General features: G+C 51.9%; 1 protein-coding gene across 1 annotated transcript in view; it reads left to right on the top strand.

Moving 5' to 3' along the window:
* The window catches only part of AOPEP (aminopeptidase O (putative)), a 296,713-nt gene that overhangs the window by 140,883 nt on the left and 136,051 nt on the right, over positions 1 to 19,779 (top strand). The window contains exon 7 of the mRNA XM_087822613.1: positions 1,948 to 2,054. Coding sequence (XP_087678739.1) covers positions 1,948 to 2,054 — 107 coding nt within the window. The remainder of the gene's footprint in view (positions 1 to 1,947; positions 2,055 to 19,779) is intronic.

Raw genomic sequence — 19,779 nt, 5'->3', positions numbered from 1 at the left:
CTTCTGACATGAGCTCAGAGGGAAGTAGGAGCTGAGGCTTCTCTGTCCCTGCTTTTCCCCTGGCCTGGCGTGGGGGTGGTCCAGATCACCCCCCACCAGGCAGAGAGGCCGTTCTAGAATCAGCACAAAGCTTGGAAATATTTCCAGAGCATGTCCCTCACTCTGACCCCTTCCTTGAAGGGTAAGTGAGACTGAGCTCCTGCTGGTCCCTGACGAGTGCCTGAGGCAGACCTTCCAAGAAGCAGTAGAGGGGTGCTCTTCGGGGCAGGGAAGGGTGGGCCGCCTCCCTGACTCTCCTGGGCAGCAGTTGGATCCCCCAGGGAAGAGGGAGTGAGGCCGCATGGGTCACTGTGCAGCACCGAGCATTGGCGAGCGTGGCAGAGTCGGGGAGTGCGAAATCCCTGAGCAAGGAGGTAGAGATTGGCATTCTGCTCCGAGAGGCATTCTGCAGGGAGAGGTGAAGTGAGTTAGTGGCAAGAATGAATCGTATACCTTGTCATCAACCTGGATAAAGTCTAAACTCCTTCACAGGTGTCCTAGCAGCCCAGCTGCCATAACAAAATGCCACAGGCTGGGGGCTTGAGCAGACATTCGTTTTGTCACAGTTCTGGAGGCTGGAAGTCCAGGACCAAGGCGCTGACAGGCTTGATTTCTCTCTGCCCTGGCTTGGTGACAGCCCCGTCTCACTGTGCCCTCCCTCTGTGCGCACGTGGAAAGAGAAAGCTGGCGTCACTTCCTCTTCTGAGGACTCACTCCTATTGAATTAGGGCCCCACCTCTATGACCTTATTACCCTTAATTACCTCTTTAAAAGCCCCGTTTCCAATACAGTCACATTTGAGGTTAGAGCTTTAATTTATGAATTTGGGGGGAGGGTACATAACTCAGTCCATAACAATGGTACATACAAAGTCCATTGATCATCTGGCCTCTGCCCCTCTCCCATGGCAGCCTGTTCCTCAGCTGACCGCGTCCCTGCCATTCATTCCCTAAACACATTAGGCTCTTTCCAGGCCCCAGGAGCCTTGCACATGCTTTCCCTCTTCCTGAAATTCCTCCCCCAGGCTGACTCCTGCTGTCCCCGAGGCCAGCTCAGCTCCTACCGCCTTCTCAGGAAAGCCTTCTGACCACGCTGGTTGGCCAGGGGGCTTTCAGCTCCTTCATTCCCCTCTATTATCACTGTGCTCTGAGTCCACCCCCGCCCCCACCACTGCCACCACCCTCCACCTGCCAGACTTCATGGTGTAGGGGCTGTTCCATAATGTCCCCAGGGCCTAGCAGAGACTCTGTAAATATCTGTTGAATGAACCATTAAAGACCTTAATTTCTGGAACTGTGTCTAGGCACTGACATTCCCTCCCCAGTGGAGGTTCTGCGGCCTCTCTTGTGGAGAGGATAGCCATGGGACCTGGTGAGCACGAGTGACAGAGGCTGGTCTGACCAGCAGGGCAGGTGCAGGGCCTCCTCCACACAGTGAATCCAGGCTCTGCACTGTTTCTGGTTATATGCAAACAGAATCATCTGGGTTGCATTAGCAGGCTCCACAGTAAACAGCCCTTAACAAAACTGAGGGCTGGGGAAACGGAGTAAGTGGAGGGACCTCCCGCACCCTGTGCAGAAACACAAAGCAGGAAAGGGCCTGGTGGAATCAGAGTGGAAATGGCCCCTCGGGGAGCCTGCTCTCTCTAGGGCGGGGTAGGGTTCCTGGGCCAGGGGGTGCCTCCCAAGAGGCAGCAAGACAGTGAAAGCTGGTTCTTCCTTTGAGTACCTAAGAGGTCCCTTTGGCCTCCTGCCTTTTCTGATGGGGCGCAAGGTGCAGCGGGGAGGCTGTCTTTACCATCCCCCCTGAAATAAAGCCAGCTGCTTCATAAGGTGGCTCTGACCTTGCATAAGGACAACAGTGACTATGTTTTGTGCATGTGTGTTTGTGTGTCTGTGGCTTAAGCAGCTGGCCCCCCACGAGGCCCAGGAACTGCAGGAGCTGCGGGCTTGCCTGCACTGGCGGCGCCTCCAGGACGAGGTGCGGAACTCCCCGGAGCAGCTGCAGGTGTTGAGGTAAAGCACTGGCTGATCCCTCTCCCTCCCCTCCCTCCCCCCTTCCCCCCCTCCCCTCCCTCCTCTCCCTCCCCTCCCTCCCCTCCCTCCTCTCCCTCCCCTCCCTCCTCTCCCTCCCCCTCCCCTCCCTCCCCCTCCCCTCCCCTCCCTCCTCTCCCTCCCCTTCCCCCTCCCCTCCCTCCCCTCCCTCCCCTCCCTCCCCTCCCTCCCCCTTCCCCCTCCCCTCCCTCCCCTCCCTCCCCTCCCTCCCCCTCCCCCCCCTCCCCTCCCTCCCCTCCCTCCCCTCCCTCCCCCTTCCCCCTCCCCTCCCTCCCCTCCCTCCCCCCTCCCCTCCCTCTCCTCCCCTCCCCTCCCTCCCCTCCCTCCCCCCTCCCCTCCCTCCCCCCTCCCCTCCCTCTCCTCCCCTCCCCTCCCTCCCCCCTCCCCTCCCTCTCCTCCCCTCCCCTCCCTCCCCTCCCTCCCCTCCCTCCCCCTTCCCCCTCCCCTCTCTCCCCTCTCCCCTCCCTCCCCTCCCTCCCCCCTCCCCTCCCTCCCCCCTTCCCTCCCTCCTCTCCCTGCCCCCTTCCCTCCCTCCTCTCTTTCCTCCCTCCCCCCTTCCCTCCCTCCTCTCCCTGCCCCCTTCCCTCCCTCCTCTCTTTCCTCCCTCCCCCCTCCCCTCCCTCCTCTCCCTCCCCTCCCTCCTCTCCCTCCCCTCCCTCCATCTCCTCCTTTCCGTCCACACATTTAGCCATGTATCAGATCTGCTGCTTCCTTTTTAATTAAATTGGACCAGGTTACTCATCCTCCCAGGGATGTGCTTGTTATGTTTGAAGTCACACAGGGTGTGGGTTTGGATTCGCCTTCTGACATTTTCCTGGTGTCTCTACTAAGGAAAAAACTAGCACAAGGCCATTTCCGGGACCCAATTCTTCGTTTGAAGTTCTAATAGTGGCTTCATGTGGTGGCTGGGGACGTGGAGAAGGTTGGGTTTGGTAGCCTGGCAGGCAGTTACCCTTTAAAGCCAAAAGGGGAAAAAAAGCCCTTTAGGAAAATATTGATTCCTAAGTGTTTAGTAGTAACAGATGTTTGTGTCAATGGGCCTTTTGTTCGGGATACAGCCCAGCAGGAGGCCACTCCGGTGGGAGGATCCTACTCCCAGCTCCTGCGTTTTGTTTGTAGAGTGCGACTTGCAGCACTTGTAGGATTACTTCTTGCCTTTTTTCCATTTTTGTCTCTCTCTGCTTTGCTCCTTTGCTTCACTTCTCTGAATAGTTGTTTATCTGAAACCTCCAGTCTAGGCCCCAGGAGCACTGTGGTTGCTATGGCAACAGAAGCTTTCATCCTGCCCCCTCTGGGCTACAGCCAAGAGTTTGGATTCTGCAGTCAGACAGGTGGGAAGGTGGCCATCCAGGAATTGCCCCCACTTCAGATGGCAATTAGATGGCAGCCCCCAAGGCCAGTGTACCTCCTGGGCAGGAGCCAGCTGGACTTGATTCCCTGTTCTCGATGTTTTTAAATAAACACCCCACTCCGCAGTGACTGCCCGTGGAGGCCCAGGTGTGAGGGAACCGGAGGCCCAGCCTGACCCTGGACCCGCGTGTTCGTGCTTCAGGGCAGCGTGGGGTGGCTGCTTTTCCCTCGGCGAAGTCCCAGCTCACACACTCACACTGCCAGCAGCGCTGACTCATCCACTGTCGGGAGAGCCCGAGCCAGAGCTCTGCAGTCCCCACCGGCACCTTGTTCCCGCATCTGTTCACTCTGCTAGTGGACAGCTCCACCCACGTAGGCAGGGGCCCTGCGTATCCGAAGCTTCTACCTAGCAGGGTCGCTGCCCCGTGCACAGCTACTTACAGTGCTGAGAGAAACAGGGCGGAGGGAACACAGTGGTTTATAGTGAGGAGTTGGTAATGGCTCTGGGGGAGGCTCAAAGGCCCTGAGGTAGGAAAGGGCTTGGCATGCTGGTGTGGAGGGGCAGAAAGGAGGGCAGTGTGGTCGGGAGGGCAGGGAGAACAGGTAGGGGCCAGGCTGAGGGCCTTGCTTCAAGTGCAAGGAAGCTGCCCCAGGGCCTTGAGCAGGGAAGGCTCACGCTCTGTCCTGTGGGTTCACATGCTGCTCTGGCTGTTGCGTGGGGTGGATGCAGGCAGCTTACAGAGAGGAGGAGCTGGGTTAGAATGCTGCAATCGCCACAGAAACTGTCCTGGTGGTGGCAGTGACAGGCTCAGGAAGCAGGCCTATTTGAGACATGTTTGGCAGTGGAACTGGCAGGTCTCAGGTGGACTGAATGTGGGGAAGAGGAGATGAGAGTGGCCAGAATGGTTTGTAGGCTTCTGACTTGCGTGGCTGGCAGGTGATAGTACCATGTGGTGAGACAGCACAGACTTTGAGAGGGGCAGGCTTTGGAGGAAAAAAGATTTCCATTTTGCATGTATTCAAGTTGAGATGCCCAAGTAGCTGTTCAATATGGAGAACTCAGTGGGGTCTACAAGTGAGGAGCTCATTGGAAAGATTAGAACCTGTGGCCTATAAATACTTTAAAATCTGAGCACCTTGAAATCACCAGGGATAGAGGAGTGTGAGAGAAGGGGTTGGAAGGAAGCTGAGGAGCCAGCAGAGGAGCTGGGGGAATTAGTGTAGAGAAAATGCAGACACCAGCAGCCGGGAAAGAACGTGAAGAAGGCGGGCGTGGGTGTGGGATGCTGCAGAGGGTGTGAACGGGAGGGAGAGAGGTGGGGCCATGTGCAGAGGCTGTGATCTTGACATGCGTGCACTTATTTATGGGGGGGGCATAGCCATGTTGGGGTTGGTAGGAGAGTGGATGGGTGGTCAGGAAGTGGAGACAGTGTGTATGGACTTTGTGAGGAGGTTGTGCTCAGAGGGGAAGGAGCTGAACGTCAGAGAGGTTTGTTTTAGGGCGGCTGACACAGGCACCTGCTCCTATGCGACTGTGTAATAGCTGTGCCGACCCTGTCACCTCTCGGCTGGGTTTCTTCCTTCTCCAAGTGTCTGAGTCCCTCTGATGCCTCAGTTCTGCATGACCACAGCCCTGGGGGTGGGGGGTGGGCATCATGATTAACGCCAGGGATGACATGTGTTTCCAGCTTGCAGCAGTCAGCCTGCATGCTGGGAAGTCAGCACACAGGTGAGGGACTTACTGCTACTCCACGGGGCTGTGGGCAGCCCAGCTTTGCCTTCGTGTATGGAGCCTGGAGGAAGAAGACACTTTTTAGACCCGTGTGCTAGAAGGCTTACTGTGGCCTGTATTTCCCTTTGTTTTTGTATTCAGAAATCATATTTGCCTAAATTTAGGCTAACCGTGAAATGACTGCATTTGCAAGACTTGTTGCACACCCTTACGGGAAATACTGTTACCAGAGGCACTCACAATGAAGAGGCGATGTTTCTGAACCTGCCCCAGACTACATGGTCTGGGTTTAGTTTACTCCCATCTTTTAGAATTCTCTCTTCCCTGGACACACAGAACCTAGAGATGACTCGGAGTGAAAGGAGGAATTGGAGTTGTAAAATTTTGTTCTCGGGCTTGACTTTGTCTTAATATGCAAATAAGGCCTTGGTAAAGAAGTCTCTTAAAACAACACAGTGACCAAAGATGCTATGGTGTGTGTTTTCTTTTAAGAGACTGCATGGTCTTGGAATGATGAAGCGAGCAGTTTAGAAGTCTGGGTCTGTGTCGTGAAGCGCGCCTCCCTGCCGCCAGGTGCTGTGGAAACCTCTCGCCCACCCTTAAAGCAGCTTGCACCCTGGCCAAGCACTCCCTCCTAACAGCGCTTTCTCCCCGTTGCTGCTGTGTCACACTCTCCCTGGCTTCCCCCCACCTCCCTGGCCAGCCCCTTCCCACCTCCCCTGCTGCCTACTGAACATTTTCCCTGCGATGACAGGCTCAGAAAGACTGACCAAGGTGTCCAGTGTCATACAGCTGATAAAGGAGCAGAGCGGGGGAGACGTCATCTTCCGCTAACCATCTCCCTGCCTTCAAGAAACTTGATGTCACATTTACTTGTATTAAAATAAAAATACCACACATATCTTGAACTGGGGGACGACGTGAAGGTCGGGGTAAAAAAAGGTACCCTTGGACCAAGCATCCTTGTGCTTTTACACACGACGGCACGTGTCAGATTTGTTTCAGTAACTACCGGGTGGGGGGGAAGAAAACCTTGTGTTGGTTACAGATGCTGGAGTGTTAAAGTGCGAAGGGGAAAGCTACAATTTTGTTTGGCTCCGACCTGCTAATTTCAGTAATTTATAGGAACTGTTACCCGTGTGTGCGTTCCATGTACCCATATACCAGCGGTGAATCGTGGCCCCCACCGCATGCGCCTTAGATGGGCGAGGCTGGCGGTTTCCTCTGGTTGCGGTTTCGTGTTCCCCCACCTCCTGGCCTTCCGTGCTGGGCGTGCGGTGTGCTGCGGGCTGCTGAGGCCAGGAGCTCTGCTCAGACTTCACAGTGCCTGGGGTCGCATTGCTGACTCTGGGCCTTTTCTCATTGTTAATTATTAAAGCTGCCTTTCCCGTAGATGAGACCCCAGTGGCTCTCTGCAGACCCTCCCTCTCCTCTCCACCCGCCCTGGGCAGGCTGTGCACTAGGCACAGCTGAGCTTGTCACTGTCTTGCTCGACCCTGCCCGGCGCCTCAGCTTCACTTTCTCCGCTCCCCCACCTTCCCTCTGGGCCAGGGCAGAGCCCGGACTCCTGCCAGGGAAGACGCTGGCGGGAAGGGGGCAGGGGCTTCCGAAAGGCTCTGGTGCCTCTGTCCCCAGGGCACAGCTGGATTCTGGCATCTCTCTCAGTGCTTTTAGGTACTCTGACAGGCTGGTGGGGTAGAAGAGCTGTAGTGATGGAGTCAGAAGAGATCTCTGTTGGTTTTTGTTGTGATTTATTGTCACGCCCCCTTTTTTCTGGATTCGTTGTTAAAGTCAAGCTTGTGCTGAAAAAAACATTAAACTCTATCACGTTGGGGAGGCTCTGACAAGCCCAAAGCCTGGTGTAACTCTGTCCTTGCTGCTGCCTCCAGTCCACACAGCTCTGGGAGAGGCAGGCATCTTGTGAGTGTCTCACCCCGGTCACAGAGGCATCCCATCATAACAGGGCAAACCCTGCGTGCCGCTCTGTTGTAGCCGAAGTGAAGCGTGCGTCCTGAGCTCTGCCTTCACACGTGCCTGAGCTACAGTGAGATTGCAGAGCTGAAAGTCCACGTGTAGCCCTGGCCGGGTGCTCTGTGGGTTGGAGAGGCAACTGATCGATGTTTCTTTCTCATGTTGATGTTTCTCTCTCCCCCTCTCTCCCTTCCTCTCTTCCTCTCTCCCTAAAATCAATAAAAACATATCCTCCAGTGAGGATTTTTAAAAACTCCATGTGTAAACCTTCTCTAATATGCACAAAGCTTTCACCTCTAAAGTTTTTCTCAAATTTTTTTCTTTCTCATCTTTGAAGAACATAGCAGTCTTTTCCCACCCACGTGTGGGAACACATCCATTCGCAGCCCCACGAGGCTGCCTTAAAGTCCCTTGTGTCACATGCCGCCCACCCCTGGCTCAGAGGTTCAGTCTTCTCCATGCTCCTCCAGCCTGGGCCCGAGGGCTCCCCAGCACCTCACCTCCGTCTCCACTGGCCCCACTGCCCTGTCCTCCTGCCTCCTGCCCCACAGGGAAGACTGAGGCCTGAGGCCTGTTCTTTCCATTCTAGGAGCACATGAGCCTCCGCGTCTACCCTGACCTCTCGGATGCCGTCAGTCTTCATACAGTTACAGATACAGCTCTAATTCTAGAGGCGAAACTAGAATTTAAATGTATCTATTTAAAACCCGCTGTCCATGAGGAAGATGTCAAGGGAGGATCTGTGTGCAAGCGAGGGTGACTCTGTCATCCTGTGGGCCAGGGACCGGGATCACAAGCCCAGGGAAGCTGTTTTTTCCTGAGATCATTGTGCCCTGTGAGCACTGGATTCTATAAACGCATTTTAATTCCTGCTTCATTGGCCCCTCTGCCTGATTTGGTACCACTGGTGGCTCTTGCTTGCTGGGGCTTTCTGCCACCTGGCCCTCCCTGGTTCTCCTTGTCGCCCTCTGCCATCCTTCCTCTGTCTTCTTGGCTGTCTGCTGTTGGAGAGGCCGCCTGCCTCTCCAGAGCTGGTGTCCCCAGAGGCTCTCCTCTTGGCCGTGTGTCCTCCTGGAGTGGTCTCATTTACATCCCCTGACTGTGCTGGGCTTCCCCAGATTAGACCCTCACACAAGAGTCATGTGAAAGATTATTAGGAAGTATTCTCAGGAGGGGAAACGGAAGGGGAAGTGGAAGTGAGAAGGAGGGGAGGAAGGCCAAGCTGGGTGTCATGCTATCAAGCCCGGTTATGCAGGATTGCTCAGGAGGCATTAGGGGTCAGCCTCAGAGCTGTTCCCATTGGGGCAAGGGGCCCAGAGTGTGAATACCCCTGCCCCGTCGTCATTGCCTGGAGAGATGTACATTCCGGGTACTTCTGGCTCTAGAGTTCACGGGCAAACCAGGCTTAGGCAACCTGAGGGCCACATCTGACAGAGAGTCTCAGAGAACATGCCAAGAGCTGATGTGCACACAGGTGATAAAAGTCCCACAGGATATGAGTGGGGCATAGGTGCTGCTGGTCACACCTCCTCTCTGTGCCAGAGGGTCCCAAGTCGCCAGCCCAGCCCAGCCCAGCCCCCTCTTAAAGATCAGTTGTGAGTGCGTAGCTGCCCATTTGAAATCATCTCTTCCTGGCTGCCCAGTAGGCGTCTCCCATCTCCCCATCCCATCTGCTCACCTCCGCTAGTGTTGAAGTCATAGGTAGAAACCTGGGAGTCCTCTAGCTCCTCCCTCACCTCTCCTCTCCCCTCCAGGGAGGGCTCCAGCCGTCACTGTGAACTTGCCTTTAAGTATTTCTCAATTTCTCATCCCTAACACTGTCTCTCTGTTTAGAACCTAATGGCTTATGTGCCCCAGGCCAGCAGCCTCCACATTGGTTTTTCTTCCTTTAATCTTGCCTGTCAAATCCATCTTCCGCACATCCACCGGGGAGCTGTACCTAAAACACCTTATGATTCTGCCACCTCCTTGCTTAAAACCCTCTAAAAGTTTCCCCTCATCACCAGGAAAAACTTCACGATTCTTAATATATTCAGTCAAGGCGCCCCACACCGTCACTCCGACCTGTTTTTCAGTCTGTTCTCTTGCCATTCTTTGCTTCCCTCTCCAGCCACCCCAAATATTTCATAGAACCCCACTGTATTAGGTTGCTAGGGCTGCCAAACAAAATCCCACAGACTAGTATGTGGCTTAAACAACAGAAATGTATTGTCCTGCAGTTCTAGAGGCTCGCAGTCCCGGATCAAGGTGTCAGCAGGTTCGGTTTCTTCTGGAGCCTCTCTCCGTGGCTTGCAGATGCCACCTTCCTGCTGTGTCCTCACACGGTCTTTCCTCTGTGTGCGGCAGCCCCAGTGTCTCTCTGTACATACTAATGTCCTCTTATGTAAGGACACCAACCAGACTGGGTTACGGCTCAAACTGCTGGCTTTATTTTAACTTAGCTACCTCCTTAACGGCCCTGTCTGCAAATGCAGCAGCAGTCTCAGGTGTTGGGCTTAGGACCGCAACATAATTCAATATTCAGAGCAATATAATTCAGCCCGTAACACCTACTTCTGCCTGTTCCTTATCGTCTCCTTGCCTTTTCTCATGTTGTCTTTATTTAGAACATTCCTCCCTCGTTGCACAACCCCAAATGGTTCTGACTCAGCACAGAGATCCTTGCCTTCCAGAAGTCCAGGCCCTGCCCTGGCAGGACGAGCTGCTGGCCCTCCTCGGGGCTCCTAACTGTTCTGCTTTTTCCTCCATCCCTACATTATTTGATAATTGTCTTTAGAATGAAACATTATTAAACCTCCAATATTCAACCATTTTTAACCTACAAAGACAGCAATTTTATATGGTCTGAACTAATACATCTCTCCCCTGACCATCGGCCTTTTGAACGTAGGGACTGTGTTTTCCTTACCACTGCACCCCACTGCTTGGCACTGAGTGGGGACTTGATAAGTGTTGAAATAAGTGTTGTATACAGCATGATCTCTATCCCTGAGGTGCTTTATATATTATTTGGAGAGTTGAAATATTGATCACAAGACATACTTAGACAAATCCTAGGCTGCATCCTCAGATTTCTAGGAACCCAGAGTTTCATATTGGTAGGCATGTTAGAGGAGCCATTGGGAAGCTTGCGGCTTGAGCCGGGATGGTAAGTAGGGAGAGCACTGAGACCGGCGAAGAGGCGGAGGGAAGGGAACCAGTGAGCAAAGCCTGGCAGGCGTACGTAGTGAGTCGAATGTGGGAATGGGCGTTAAATGAGAATGGGCTTACTGGAGAGGGCAGCCATTGAGGACCGGTGAGCCTGGGGTGGACAGGGAAGGACAAGCGAAGCAGTGGATGCCAAATTCTAGAGTTTGTACGTGACCGTCCAGGCAGTGGGAGCTACTTTCAGTTCCAAGAATGACATAATAAAAATGGATTTCTGGGAAGGTGACCCAGACTTGGGATGACACGTGATCAGAGAGATGGAATCTAGAGACCGGATGGAATTAGGTGGCTGTTTCAGGAACCCAGGCCTGAGTTTAGAGGAGCTTGCGATTCTCTTCTTGGTTGGCCTAAGGCTCCTACTGAGCCCTTTATTTGGGCTGTTCAGAACTGACTGATGTCAGCACAGCTTCAAAGAGGCCTTTTAGTGATGTGATGGAGAGCTGTCCCTGACTGGGGACAAGGAGTGACCCACCAGAGGAACCGGGTGAGCATGTGGTTCTGTGAGATTTGTTATGGCTTTCAGCAGAGTAAAAGACGGGAATCCAGTGCTTCCTGGCCAAAGCATCACCTGAGGATGCCGGCCTGACCTCTCCCCAGAGCGTCAGTCTTCAGTATCAACCCAGGAGAGTAGTGTGGGGTTCATAAGAGTAAGCCTGGGAGCCGACCTGCCTGGACTTGAGTCTAGTTCTGACTCCACCGCAGGCTAAGTGGCCCGAGAGAGTTACGCAGCCACACTGAGCTTGAGTCTCCTCTCTGTAAAGCAACACAGTGGTTTCTACCTTGTAGGTGAGTGTGAGGAATACATGTGATGAGTATGTGCAAGGCATTTAGAACACTTGTAGTAGGCTGAATCACAGGAAATTGCCATTTTTTGTGCGTCTAAAGTGGCTGAATATTGTCCATTCCCTATTGTTTGGCTGATAGTAAATACTCAGCAATGTTAGACACTGTCACCTAGACCTTATGGCACCTGGTAAATGTTTGCCCAAAAAGTGACAGGCGAGACAAGGACGCAGCCCCCACAGCCAGCCCCACTCTCCCTCCCAGCTTGTTCCGGTTTCCTGGCTCTGCCTTGCTCCCTCCTCTCCCCCGGGCTCTGAGCCGGGCCAGCCATGTCCCTTACTGCTGCCACCCTCCCCTGGAGACCACAAAGGGTCCCCTGTTCCCATCTCTTTACCAGCCAGAGCCTGGAAACACCCACCTTTCCTCCCCGCAAACTTACGATTGGCCAGAGTGTTCAGAAGTTAATTTTACTAAGAATTTAAGACATTTTTTAAAAGTACAAGAATGCTTGGTTACGAATGAGAAACATGGAATTAAAAGCAAAAACAAACCCCCCAAAAATGTGAATGTTAAATGAAGATGCTCAGACTGATAGCTTGAGGTAAGAATTAAATTAGCAATGTTTCTGAGACCAGTAGGATCCTCATACACTCCTTACTCTGGTCTAATTTCTACGTAAGGGCCACCTAGGTGTCCCCTCTGGCTCTGCTCTATACAGCGTCCCTGCTTCTGTGCAGAATCTCACCACAGCCCTGAGAGGAAAAGTTCCTGCCCTTATGGCCTTGAAGAGTCCTACTGAGCTCCAGCCACCGCATGGCCCGTGGGTTTCTAACGTGTCTACGTCGGTCCCTGGGGATTCCTGTCCTTCACCCCCCCACCCCCCGTCTGCTTTTTTCTGTTTGAACCACACGTGCTAGCTGTGTAGACTGGCTCTCTCCTTTTAGGCGGGTAGTAGGAGGGTGCTGCACCTGTGCCAGCATTTTCTGAAAACTGGGGCTGTCAGCCACCAGAAACAGACTCTGCCCTTTCCTGTCCCAAAGGCCAGCTCCACCCCTGGAGCTGCCCACTCAGTTCCTGTTTCCTGGTGGAGGGACACCCTCAGCTCCCACTTCTTTTATCCAGCAGAGACAACGGACATGTCCTGAATAGCTGAACTCAAATGACCCTCCCTGTTCATTTTTCTAGATCATTCCCTGGTTACTCACCACTCAGGTATTTCTAAGGGAGGGATAGAATTCTTCTCGAGAGGCCCCTAATCACATACTTTTACTGTACATGGTGTTCCAGTTTTGCAATAACCTTTAGTAGGGTTTTTTCATATAGAAAATCATAAATAAGATATAAATCAGTTATTTAGTCACTGCTTAGCTAACCATAATCTTTTTAAAAATAAAAGTATTTAACAGGAAACTTCTGTTTAGAAAAGTATAAAATTCCATCCCTACCACTGTAGTTCTTGATTAAGGTAATCACGGCTAGCATTTTCTTGTGAATCCTTCAGAAAATAACAATTTTATAAGTATATATGCATACTTCCATATTGCTGCTCTGTGTAGCACCGATTCACTGTAGCACTTTTTATATTTCCTAAAAATAATCCGTTTGCTTAAACTAGTCTATGTTAGCTCCCTGTCACTTTTCCTGTCCTCCCAGGGCGTCTCATGTGCTTGGCCCATGCGAACACTGTGAGCTTACATTCTGGCCAGTCGATGCTAGTGTCCCACTCAGAAAGCCCCTCACGCAGCGAGCGGCTTCTTGGGTTCTGCGTGGATTTCGTTCTACAAGTGTTTGCCTGCCCGCCCTCCTGCCCCCATTTAGTTTGTGTTTGGGCTGACGGTTTTGACCCAGAATGGCTGACAGAAGCTGTTACAAGTATTTGTCTGCACCTGCTGCAGAGTGAAAGAAAAATACCTGCTAATGTGTTAAAATCTATTTTCCTCTTAATAATACAATCCTGAGCCTTGTTCTGTTACCCACATACATAGGTCTTTTTTCTTAAACTGCTGCAGAATATCCCAGGATATGAACGTTTCATAGCTGACTCTCTAGCCCTTTGTTAACCACTGGGCATTGTGGTAATTTCGAGTTTTTTGCTCTCACCGTCGGTGCTGTGGTGAGTGGTCTCATATTTCCTGTCGGTGCACAGCCTGCCAACTATGAGACTAAAGAGCTCTCGCAGCCTCTCGTCCTGTGTTTCATCCCTGGCATGTGGGGCTTTAGACCCAGGCAGGCCCTCCAGCCCTGCCACCCTCCACCGAGGAGGGGAAAGTCCTTCAGCCCCCACGGCCCGCCGGCTCCTCTCGCAGTCCTGAGAGGACACGAGCCTTCCCTTTGCCTCTGCGCACAGCACCGCACATGCCGCTGGTGTTCAAAACGCGCTTCCAGCCTCCCTTGAAAAATGAGGCAAGTGCTTGTCTCATTTGCCCCTTTCTGGAATGAAGTCGTGGAGCTTTGACGCAGTACAAAAAGTATTTCTCTTTTTTGTCCTTTCTACGTTTGCTTCCTGTAATGTGCAGGCTTTCCATAGTCCTGGGTTCTGCATGTGTGTTCAGACTGACAGCCTGTGTTTCATTATGATCACCTTAGCCCTGAACAGAGTGCGGGGCCCCTTTTAAGCTGGCTCCTGAGGCTGCCAGTTCAGGTATATTGTGCCACGCGCCTCTCTCTGCCACCCTCCCCCAGGATCCAGCGCTGTAAAAGTATAATGGGAGCCTTGTATTGCTTGGCTCCTATACTCTTATGCTAAATATATCCCCAAATATATGTGGTTGAATAAAATTCAGTTAAGGTTCCTCTAATTCATTTAGGGTTTTTTTTTGGTTGGTTTGTTTTTAATCAAAATCACTCTTGATGCTGATTTATGAGGCCAAGGCCACGTAGCAAACCTGTTGACTCCCAGGCAGTAGATGAGTAATGTTTTACTTCTAAATGCTGCAACTTACCCATATTCCAGGCTATTGTAGATTATAGAATACTAAGGGTCAGAAAGGATTTAAAAAGTGATTTTGCTTAGCCTCCCATGTTCCTGACAGACAGCCGCCAGCTCTGCCTGAGTATTTCCAGGACCCACGACTCAGTGCTCCTGCGAGGAGCAGCGTCCCTGTGGAAAGAGCGGTCTCACAACGTCTTCCTCAGACCGGCCGGAACCTGCCCGGGGATAAGGTCTGCCCGGTCCTCTCGGCCCCAGCCTTCAGAGCTGCACAGGACTCGCCTTGTGCTCTCCCAGGCCATCCTCATTTCTGAAGACCAGCATCTTTCCTTTCCTCCTGGTCACTGGGTCACAGGCGTGGATAAATTCATCATACGCACTGCAGGTTGGGAGAACGTTTGTCTTCTTGGGCTTGGTGCTTTGTTGCTGTCTTCGTTGAACAGCCTTCTCCAGATGTGACGCCTGAACTGAACACAGCATTGTGTTTGACATTACGCCTCTGTCGAATGCGCTGGGACTCTGGCTGCTTCCCTTTATCCCGACCAGCAAGGACCACCTTTAATTAGGTTGGATGCACCTGTGTGACACCCTCAAGGTCCATCCATGTTGTCACAAATGGCATATTTCATCTTTTTTATGCCTGAGTAGTATTCCATTGTATATGTCTGTGATATATGAATCTCATATGTACCACATCTTGTTTACTCATTCATATACCATATTTCTTTTTTAAACCCAGGGTCATACATCTCCCCGTGGCAGTCTTCCATTCCAGCTCCCATACAACTCTCTCCTTAGTAACATTCTCTGCGGGCTTCCCATGTCCCAAATACTGTTCTAAGCACTTTAGATATTATCTCGTTTAATCCTCAGAACGGCCCTGTGAGACAGGCACTAGCACCATCTTCCTTCCCCTGCCAGCTGAGGAGACAGGTGCGTGGAGACGGTTAGCCGTGTTCCCACAGCTAGAGAGTGGCAGAGCTGGGATGAAGGCAGAAGGAAGTCTGGCTCCAGAGCCCCGCTGTGCCCCCCCAGCTCTACACTCTGTCGGACCCCTCCCCAGCAGTGTTTCCTGCGACACCCTCCTTGCTCCCGTCATCCCACCTACCGTCGTGGTCATTATTTTGGAAGCCACACCAGTCGCCTCTTGCTGCACGTTGAGTTTGCAGACAGTTTAATATACCAAATAGTTTTCATAGGTGAATGCTTAATTTTAAAAACCTCTCTGTCCTTATTAACTGTTGAAGCCTGTGGTTTCTGTTCTTGAAGATGGATGCTGTCCATCAACCAGCCAGGAGACTCCTAGCCCAGAGTCCTATGCAAATCTGCTAAGCCAGTGAGTCCCCATGCCTTGGACATCCCTGAGGACTCCCTCCTGGTTATAGCAAGTAATTAATCAACAGCCTTGGGGTTCTGTTCCTTAACCTTCTGTGAAGCCACGAAGCAATACCACACACTTGCCACGCATCCGTTCTGCCGGCTGCCTTGTAGAAGTCGGATGCCTGCGGCCCAAGTGAATTTCGCAAAGTGGCCGCGAGATCCCGCGCTGACTCCTGCGGTTAATCATGTTCTCTCCTCAGTGCTCACCAACTGTCTGTTCAATGCCCAAGTCACGAATTTCCCCTCCCCTCCTCTTGTCCCCTGTATGCGGCAGCATGGTGCCGTCTGAGGCCATCGCCCGCCCGCTGTCTCCGCGGTTCGATCCCCCAGAGGCCTGAGGGCAGGTGGTCCTGGCCTTCCCCTGAGCCTGGGGCCCGGACCCCGGAGCGCGTGAAGGAGCCCCCTGCCGGTACCAAGCTTCACTTTCCACGTGCAGGGCAGCAGTTCCCACGTGACAGTGTTTGTTCTACCCTGTACACTTGGAAAACCTTCCTCCTTGGCTAAAAAGTTGCAGCAAAGTGAGAGGTAGTTCTATTCGTCCTCACCTCTCAGCACCTGGGCTTCCTTACGCTCCGGATGCTACTTCCAAAGCCCCTTTCCTTGTCCCGGGTCTTCTCCATGAGCATCGGCTCATTGGGAATCCGTCTTCCTGGCGACAGTTTCACAGCTTCCGGGCTCTTGCATTTAGCTTTGGTTGTGTTCTTTCCCCAGAACCCCCCCTTTCATCTTTTGCAGTGTCCTTTGAAAGCCCCCCTTATCGGAACCCCCTGCGTGGTCGTGCGGGCGTCTTCGCCCCCTTGTCTCCTTGGAAAATGTGTCCGGATTGTCCCTTGCTGTGCTGAATGCGGCGATGCGCTGCTCAGGCCACCGTGTGAATCCGTGCCTGTTCCTCCCTGCTTGCGATTTTGTTTCTTAGGGAGGAACTCCCGATTTATGCCCATTCAGAGCCTGAGGACTATTTTGGTTCTGTATCGATGCTCATTACTCCCTGCTTTTCTCAGTTTCATCTCTCCTTTTCCTACCCTGCTTATCAAAACGGGCCGAGTGTGCTCAGGCTCCTGCGGCTCCAGAGCTGGGGCGCCTGCCTGTCTCCGCTCGGGGCGGCCCACCTCTCCCGCAGCACCCCTGCCGCTGCTCTCGTCGGGTCGGGCGGAATACACCTTCTTCACTGCCTCTGATTCCTGGGAGAGCTGCCTCCTTCCGCCTTAAATCATTCCGGCAATTGCCTTTCAGCACCACAGTAATGGCCTGCCATGTCTGCCATCGGAGAATGGTCCCTGATGGGGAAAACCCTTTTTGCGGGGTAGCTGCTAAACCCACTGCGGAAAGCACGCAGTCACGCTTGCCAGACGCCAGGAGCTCCATGCAATGCAGCTTCATTAGTTAGAGGCGGGCACCTTTTTGTCCAGTTCTCTTTGGCAGCACTGTCCAAAAGCAAGTCGGTGGCCAGTGTTTATTATGTATACTTCTTAGAAAAATCGTTGTAAAAACAAATGGAGGGCATAAAATTCCCGAATTTTCTGGGCCCAACCAGCGACGTGGCTCAGCGGTTGAGCATAGACCTGTGATCCAGGCGATCGCGGTTCAGTTCCCTGTCAGGGCACATGCCTGGGTTGCCGGCTCAACCCCCAGTGGGGGGCGTGCAGGAGGCAGCCGATCAATGACTCTCATCATTGATGTTTCTATCTCTCTCCCCCCTTCCTCTCTCTGAGATCAATAAAGATACATATATAAAAAAAAAATCCTGGATTTTCAATTATTCTGCCTCCATTTTTTACCCAGAATTTTAGTAATTTCCTCACTGAATGGTGTAGAATGGTGTGGTGTATTGTGTAAGGAATATGCCCAGACCTGGCCTACTGGAGCTTTAAGTATCCCCTAAGATTTGTTGCTTCTTTCTGTTTGTTCTCCGATGATGATGTGGCTGGAGCAAGCTTAAAGACGAGCCCTGAAAGGGTATACATTCAAAATCAGGGATCCTGCAAATGGAAGGCGTAAGGCTACATTGATGTGTCGTATCTTTCTTTAAAAAACTGTTTATTTTGGAAGAATTCTAGATGCAAGAAGTTATCAGAATAGTAGCTGGAGTTCCTGTGCTCCCTTCCCCAGCCTGCCCCCCATAGCGTCATATGTGCATAACTATAGGTGGTGTCTTTGATGTCTTTGCCTGCGAGAGGAAGAGCCAGCCCTCCCTGAGCCTCAATCCCTGACTCATTATGATAACGATGGTACATTTATATCATGACTGAACACCAACGGGAACTCTGGCTAAGCACTCTCAGGTGCTACTACATTATGGATGAAGGACCTGGGCTTCATGGGTTGTGTGACTCACTCAAGACTATGTGGCACTTAGAGTCAAGATTCATGCCCGAGCTCCTAACCAGTGTGTAATGCTGCTTCCCCTGAGGTCCTGCTTTTGCATTTGGGGCTCAGATGAGTACCCTGAGGCCAGTGTCTACAGAAAGGTAGTTGTTAACTCCCTCCATAATTGTGGGTGAGTGAGGCCCTGCTCCCAACAGTCAGACCTTGTGGGGCAGCTGTGACTGATACGCAGACAGGGATGTTGAAATGCTGATTAGCCCCCCTCTGTCTCGTTTCTGGGATGCTCAGTCCCTGGCTCCAGCACCACAGTAGTGAGTGTATAGGTGAAGATCTTGCACCAGGAGAGAGATAGAGAAGGCTGGCAGACAGCCCGTCTGGGCTGTGGCAGAGCAATAGGTGTTCAGACCCAAGCGGACACACCTGAGCACCTGTCAGAGGCATTTTCCCAAATCCCACCCTGGGGATAGTCCTGAGAATCCGTCGTTTCTTCAGGAGGCTTGATCCCAAATCAAATCACTGTATCAGGTGTCACTGTCTTCACTCTTTAAATTTCCAGATTGCTTTGGGAGTACAGTGGAGGAAGGAGATGGGCAGGGGCAGGTCATGCTGATCTCAGTTGTTATACTTGGTGCCAGGTACAACAGAAACCAAGGGCATTTCAGCCCAAACGACCTTCGTAACTTGATCTCTCGCATTCCATGTATTCCAGCCAAGGAAATAAACACTGGCACATAATGCCTAAGAAATGCTGAACACTTTCACGTCTACAGAGTGCTTTCGTCTTACCTGGGCCTCATCACACTCTTTACAGGGGAGCAAACTGAGCTTCCAGGAGGGTAGGCAGCACCCCTGAGATTCCCCGCTTGTATTTGGCACAACCAAGATGGGGGCCTGGAACGTGACAAGGCCCCAGAATGCAGCAAGGACTTCGCTGTTCCATGGACCCTGGTTCCAGCCTCAGCTCTGCCACTAATTAGTTTTCTGGTTGTGTCCAGACCTCACCTCTGCTTTTAAATGGGCATAGTCACAGTACCTGCGCTGTCAGGTTCTTGTGGCGGCAGGAGGACATGATACATAAGAGCCTGGCCCTGGCCTGTGTGGCTCAGTGGTTAGAGCGTTGGCCCATGCACCGAAAGGTCTCAGGTTTGGTTCCCAGTCAAGGGCACGAGCCTAAGTTGCTGGTCCCAGGTCAGGGTGTGTGCAGGAAGCACCTAGTCAATGTGTCTCTCACATCAGTGATTCTCTCTCTCCCTTCCTCTCTCTCTCTCTGTCTCTCTCCTCTCCACTCTCTCTGAAAAGCAATAGAAAAATTATCCTCAGGTAAGGATTAACAAAAAACAACAAACAACAAACAAACAAACAAAATATATATATATATATATCTTGGCAGAGGACCTGACACGAGAATTGCAGGAAATGGTAGCTGTTACTATTAGATTGATTCTCCATCTATTAGGAATGAATCTAAGTACAGTTAATAGAATACTAAGCAGTACTGACTTAAACAAATGGGGTTATTTTCCTCACACAGTAAGAAGTTTGAAGGCAGGCAATCTTGGGCAGCCAGCAGCTGAATGGTACCTTCAAAGACCATTTGCCTTTTTTTTTTTTAATCTTAATTGTTGAAAATATTACAAATGTCCCTTTTTCCCCCATTGATCCCCTCCACCCCACATCCATCCCACCCCCAGGCCTTCCCCATGACAATGTCTGTGTCCATGGGTTATGTGTATAAACATATAAGTTATTGAATTAATCTCTCCCCACCCACTCCCCCACCCCCACCTTCGCTCTGAGACCCCTCAGTCTGTTCTATGTTTCTATGTCTCTGGATCTATTTTGTTCAACAGTTTATTTTGTTTATTACATTCCACATATAAGTGAGATCATGTGATATTTGTCTTTGTCTGCCTGGCTTATTTCACTTAGCATAATACTATCCAGCTCCATCCATGCTATCTCAAAGGGTAAGAGCTCCTTCTTCTTTACTGATGGGCACTTGGGCTGTT

The sequence above is a fragment of the Miniopterus natalensis genome, chromosome 12 (genome assembly GCF_054644295.1).
Source record: "Miniopterus natalensis isolate mMinNat1 chromosome 12, mMinNat1.hap1, whole genome shotgun sequence".
NCBI lineage: Eukaryota > Metazoa > Chordata > Mammalia > Chiroptera > Miniopteridae > Miniopterus > Miniopterus natalensis.
The sequence above is the reverse complement of the archived record's forward strand: the minus strand, read 5'-3'. Positions and strand labels throughout refer to the sequence as shown.